The 6239-nt window shown below is 37.9% G+C and overlaps 1 protein-coding gene across 1 annotated transcript; it reads left to right on the top strand.

Moving 5' to 3' along the window:
* The first annotated feature begins 1228 nt into the window (after nucleotides 1-1228).
* LOC112454867 lies at nucleotides 1229-2311 on the top strand. The gene is made up of 3 exons (XM_025016494.1): nucleotides 1229-1624; nucleotides 1932-2073; nucleotides 2152-2311. Exons 1-3 carry the CDS (start codon nucleotides 1576-1578, stop codon nucleotides 2309-2311), a joined length of 351 nt encoding a protein of 116 aa, XP_024872262.1. The 5' UTR covers nucleotides 1229-1575.
* The last annotated feature ends 3928 nt before the right edge of the window (nucleotides 2312-6239 follow it).

Below are 6239 nucleotides of genomic sequence, written 5' to 3'. Positions count from 1 at the left end.
ATTATTTACACTGAAAAAGGTGTAGTAATAGCTAAAAACGTTTATATAAATTTATTTATATCTTTGAAACGTTTTTGTTAGCACGGACAACCGGTATTGACTCTTTAACTTCTTTAAACTTTCTTAATAAAGAAAGGAAAATAATTTGATGTATTATTTACGAGACGAATTGCTCTGCATAGCATCCGCTTTCGTGGTCGAACATAAACTCAATAAGATGGAAACACAACCCATCGCGTATATATATATGTATCGTCTCGTGTTTTTCAAATGTTTTGAGTGAGAGAACGGAAAGGACGCACGATACAGATACGTATCGCGCGTCCTTCTCGTCTTTCTCACTCAAAACATTTGAAAAACACGAGACGATCGCGGATTCTCAGCTATTATATCCTCGAAGTCGAATCACTCAGTGAGCCGCATCTGTAGACGAAGGTGTATATAATTTTCATCAGCTAAGAACACTTTCCTTGCCTTACTGTGAATAAAGTTAAGGGAAGTTAAGCTGAAGCAGACTGTGAGTTTCTTATATCTATATATTTTATTATCTTTTGGTCTTGAAATCTATATATATTTTAATATTTCAAGAAAATAAATATAATTGAAATGTGCGAGCCATTAACAAAAAAGTGTAAGCGAAGAAGCTTGGCTTCGTAGAAGCTTGGCTTGATGATGATCAATATAAGTCTTGGATACGGAAAGTTCGGTCTAATAATAATTTTTTTCATTGTACAATATGTAATAAAGATTTTTCTTGTTACTTCCACCATGGTGAGCACAATAAAGGAAGTCATACGAGTAAGCAGAATCACAATCAGAGCGTAAGCGTTAAGCATATCCCAAACCTCGTTGATTTTAACAAAACAAATAGAAAGGAATTATTACAATTATTACAAATGCAATAAATCAATAATATCCATTAACGCTACCAATTAACTCACAGACTGACACAGACTTATAAATAATACATAGACTGGCCCCTGCCGTAAAAGGCGGTTTTCGATATGAACTGTGACGTTGCACCGTGTGCACGTCACAGTCTTCCTCATTCCCATCTTTGTATTGCGCGCGTACTGCCGAGTTTATAGTTTTCAGGAAGAAGCGGCCGGAGGGCCCGTTTCGACAGTGTGGCGCCATCCGCCGGTGCGGTGAAGCGCCCTGATCTAGAGGGCCGCGAGTCGAAGCCGCGGAAACGATCCCGGCACTGTTGGGTCGATCGCGAGCATGGTGTAAGGATTACATGGTGTGCTCAATTGCCTGGGGGGATTCGGGTAATGACGTCACTCGTGTCGAATTGTGTAAACAGAGTAGCCAACGTCTAGAAGTAAAACATTTTTGGTGTTGTAATATTGGCACATGTTCATGCATCGTCACACTCATGCCGCTTATGCCACTCAGAAGTACGGTACATTGTTTTGTGTTAAACAGTGGGTCTGTTTGCGTTGCGACAATATATAAATTTAAAATAAAAATGGTGCGGTGTATTGTTAAAAGTTGTAGGAATAAAACAACGGGGGTTTGTGAGGAAACTGTGAATTTTTTTCCGCTACCGAAAAATGAAGTGATGCGGGAAGGATGGCTGAAAAAAAAGGAGGCTATGTTTTACCACCAAAAGTTGAATTTGGTAAGTTTGATATTGTACATAAACGTGCAAAAGTATATTAATTGAAAAATAAAATGAATAAAAAATAATATTTTTTAGTTACTAACATAACCTCAAATTTTGTATTTACAAATGGAGTAAAAATGTCATAAAATGTTATTAATATGAACAGAAAATAATAAAAACAAATTAGCACTTCGTTCATGTATATAAGTAAAAATATTTTACAATTCAAAATATGAAAATCTTTAATTTGAAATAAAAATTATAAAGCCATATTTAATACAATGTATTAAGTTTTATTATTTATACATTATATTATTTTCAGCAAGGATATGCTCGGTTCATTTTAGTCAAGAGTCCTTTCATCAAGGTCGAGCACGGAAAGACCCTGTTAAGAAACGTCACCTACTACCATCGGCTGTGCCAACGTTATTTTTGAATTGTTCAGAAGCTCCAAATGTAAACAAGTAAGTATATAAAAACACATACACATTTGTATTTGTAATGTGGTGTTATGTAATTATATAAATGTACTTTTTCACAAGGAATGCGGTGGCTGAGTACAAAGATTCCTTACCTGATGAAGTTTTATTGTGTCTGGTGAGAACACGTACGTACATACAAATAAAAGAAAATGCCAAAAAATCGTATGTAAACAGAGAGAGAAGAAAGAAGGAGAAGAAAATGAAGAAACTAGTGTCGTAAATTAAACTAATGTTGTCATTGCACGAGTATAATGTATATGTAATGTATAATGTAATGTGTATAATGTAATGTATATATAATCATACTCTTTCTGCAAATCTATATATATATATATATATATATATATATATATATATACATACAACGGAATAATATTTAATTAATAGCAAGTTTGTTTGTGTCTAAAATGTACTTACCTGCGTACTCTAACATTACTGAAAGAATGTGTCAAAATTATATTTATATAAACTTAATATTAAATTTCTTGTTATTAAACATTTTCAACTACCTTTTTTCAGAAGAAAAGTCCAATTACAAATAAAAGTTGTTATACTAATTATTTTTGCTTCTTTGCATTTCTTTTCACAAACATTAATCACTTCTCTCTCTTCAAAAATATCAGTAATAATATTTTAAATGTAAAAGGTGTGACAAATTTTTTTCCAAAGATCTGATTTTCGTGTATCGACTTTCCTTTTAAGCGGTTTATTAATGTACCATCTTGTGTTGTAAACAATTAATTTTAAATAGGTACAATTATTGAAACAGAAATTAGAAATGTAATCAAGAATAATGAATAAAAAAAATACATGAAATTGGAATAATTAATAAATTATATTAAATTTCAATAATTTAATTTTTCGTTGATTATGTATACCTATAATCAGTTATATTATACTTCGCCAATACATATTTTTAAACGCCAATTTCATATAAAATTAATAATTGTTATGTTACTTTTACGAGCAACAAATAATTAATAAAAAAAAAACAATTGATTCGAACGTATGACCCCTGCATTCAAAAGTTATCGCCACATCCTTTGAGCCAGTAAGATACTAGAGTGCTTTTATACTTAATATATACATTATCATCGGGCAGAAAGTTAGGCTTTATTCATGCCATTAATCGATGACAATAATTCTGTCTTTTTGCGTTAATTCATTCAAAACCAGCAAAGGAAAAAATAGAAGCATTAAAACATTCGAAAAAAGGAAGTATTGCAATTTTAATACTATTACATTCTTTGTACATGAGACTTTACAAGTATTATTTTTTTTAATTTTTTTTAATACTTTTCCATTTGTTGAGAAATCATTGAAGCCCTAAACAATAATACTTTTCAATAATTTCTAATAAATACAACGTATCTTCAAATATCATTCATCGTTGCAATACATTTTCAGGAGGCAGTTTGCAACATAATCCGTTCAAATTTCCTATTTCCTAGTTACTTTTAGTGGTGGTACCACTGCTTACACAATTCGACGTGAGCGGCAGAGAGAGAAACGATTTTAGAGAAAGAAAGACACCAATTGAGCACACCATGTAATCCTTACACCATGATCGCGAGCGCAGGCTGACGTACGGCAAGGGCCTTCCCGTTGCGCCGGGAATAAGCGAGGGCGGCGGCCCTAGGAGTTACGTTGTGAAGGAAGGAAGGACGAGATGTAAACGACCAGCAATCCCGGACCGCAGGTATCGGGGAACAGCGGGGCGGATTGTCGAGTACCGTTTCGCGTTATTTTTGAGAGAGACACGTAGGTTTGCTTGAGAGTTTCCTTACCTACGCGTCATTGTCGTGAATCCCTTGCCGGGATTATCGCTTTTCCGTGTCGTTTCTACGGGTAAGACATAGCCTGCCCGCTGACTCCCCGTAATAATACCGAAGGGGCGTCCGTTTCTTCCCGACTCGACCGGTGTAGTATAAGATTTTGAGTGTAATCGAGTAACGACGAGCGACCCCGTGGCACCGGCTACGCGTCCTGAGTGTGGCGCGTGTTGCGAGATCAAACCTCGCGGATCGGCTCAACAGTCATTAGAGTTAAGTTACCGTTTCGAGCTTTTCGAGATTACCGTTTATGAGTATCGCGTCTATCGATCTGTGTGTAAGATATCTGCGTTTCCGTTAGAGTTAGTTTTCGCGTAGTGAAAGTTTCGTCGTGCAGGCTTTCGTGCGTGTGGTCGTTCTGGGGCGTGTCGGTCTCCGGGATACGTAAATTACCGCGCCCGATACGGGAAGTGTGAGGCGTCGGCCTACCGGACATAGAGTCAGCCGTCTCGAAGAAGGTGTCCGAAATTGACCGCGATTAACGTCCAGAAATTTAGAGTAAGATTTACTCCGGCTGAGAACACCGCACGCCTCGGGCTGAACTAGGCGTGAGTATCACGTGCTCGCGGTGTGGACCGTACGGCGAGTCTTCGTGTTACGTTACGAGAGGTGTTATGCGAGAACTCCTATATTGCGTGTATTGTTTAGTTTGCGAGAAACCTTGAGTTATATTGCGTGTATCGTTTAGTTTGCGAGGAACGTTGAGTTATATTGCGCGTATCGTTTATTTTGCGAGAAATTATTGTGCGCGTATCGTTTATTTTACTCTTTCGTTAGTTAGCGTGGATTATAGCGATTGCGGGTATAATTCCGTCGGCGTATCTTATTACTTTTCGCGTATTTCTTAGCGTAGACTATTTCGTGCGTGTATTCTTTCATCGGCGTATATTATTGCGCTTCGCGTACTTCTATTGCGAGTACCCGTTACTCGTACGTTTTTCCGAGAATATTAGCTCTGCGTCCGAGTTTGTTTATAACGCGCGGACCCTTCGAACGACCTTGCGTGGTCGGGGAATTGCGATGGATCGCGGTGAATACTTCGTTCGCGTCCTGTAAGTTGTACCGCTATTATCACGCTTTCTCTTATATTATATTTTGATTTGCCTGTTACTTGAGTACTTTCTTTTGTGTTTGTTTCGCCTCGCCAAGGTCAAACCCCTCTGCATTCAGCCTATGTAAGGACCACGACCCTCTAACGAAATTCCTGAGCAGTCGTTGCGATCGGCCAGAGCGGATGTGTCATGACGTGTGAATTAAGAGTTGTGTCGATAATTAGAGTTTATGTCGGATCTATGCTGAGTTCATGTAGAGTACTTTTCGCGGGTTAGAGAGACGCGTAGGCTTGCTTGAGAGTTTCCTTGCCTACGCGCCATTTTAGAGTAAACGGTGATGTGGCCGTAACCACACCTGGCGCATAACATTATTTCGTATCGCTTTCGAGATCCGCTCTGTCACCCGATCATATCTTTGCTACGCGCTTTAGTCCCGCCTCCCACCTCGGGGAAAATCATATAGAGAAATTAGCGTCGCAGAACGTTGGAAAAAAAATGCTGTGTGAATCCGACAAACCAAGTTGGCTCACGGTTTTTCAATGTTCATATCAAAAAGACGTTATATATTGCCAGTCACGGTCGATTTAAAGAAATTACTGAATTGTTGTTCTATACTGGCGGAAGAAATTTATTATTCTGTTATTATACACCGTCGACGGAAGAATCGGTGCTCCATCTTATAGTTGTTATTGCGATAAATATTACCACAGCCCCCAGTGGTCGAATTGGGACGGCACCCGCACGGTATACGGGAGGTTCCAGGTTCAAACCCTGGCTGGGGTAATATTTTTCGCAATAAAATTTAAAACTATTTAATTTAGAAATTACATCAACTGACCAAAACCCATGGTCGAAATTAATAATTTCTCGATGATTGATCGGGAAAAAAAAATGCTTTGTGAATCCGACAACCAAGTTGGCTCACGGTTTTTCAATGTTTATATCGAAAAAACGTTATATATTGCCAGTCACGGTCGATTTAATGAAATTACTGAATTGTTGTTCTATCCTGGCGGAAAAAATTTATTATTCTTAAATAATTATAATTAATATAGATAAATAGATAATAGTTATAAGGCTTCCGGTTCCGGAGCGTTAATAGTGACAGGTGTGAGTATAGCAGAGATAAAGTGGTAGCGAAAGTGTGGTTCGGAAAGGGTTGGAGGGGGCGAGAACAGCGGAGCGGGAAAAGGTGGAGGTGTGAGACGGCGGAGGCAAAAGAGTTGAGAGGGGGTGGAGTTGATAAGAAGGTGAAAAGATAAGG

This window comes from Temnothorax curvispinosus, unplaced genomic scaffold (assembly GCF_003070985.1).
Source record: "Temnothorax curvispinosus isolate PA1 unplaced genomic scaffold, ASM307098v1 QBEX01005460.1, whole genome shotgun sequence".
In the NCBI taxonomy this organism is placed as follows: domain Eukaryota; kingdom Metazoa; phylum Arthropoda; class Insecta; order Hymenoptera; family Formicidae; genus Temnothorax; species Temnothorax curvispinosus.
The sequence above is the reverse complement of the archived record's forward strand: the minus strand, read 5'-3'. Positions and strand labels throughout refer to the sequence as shown.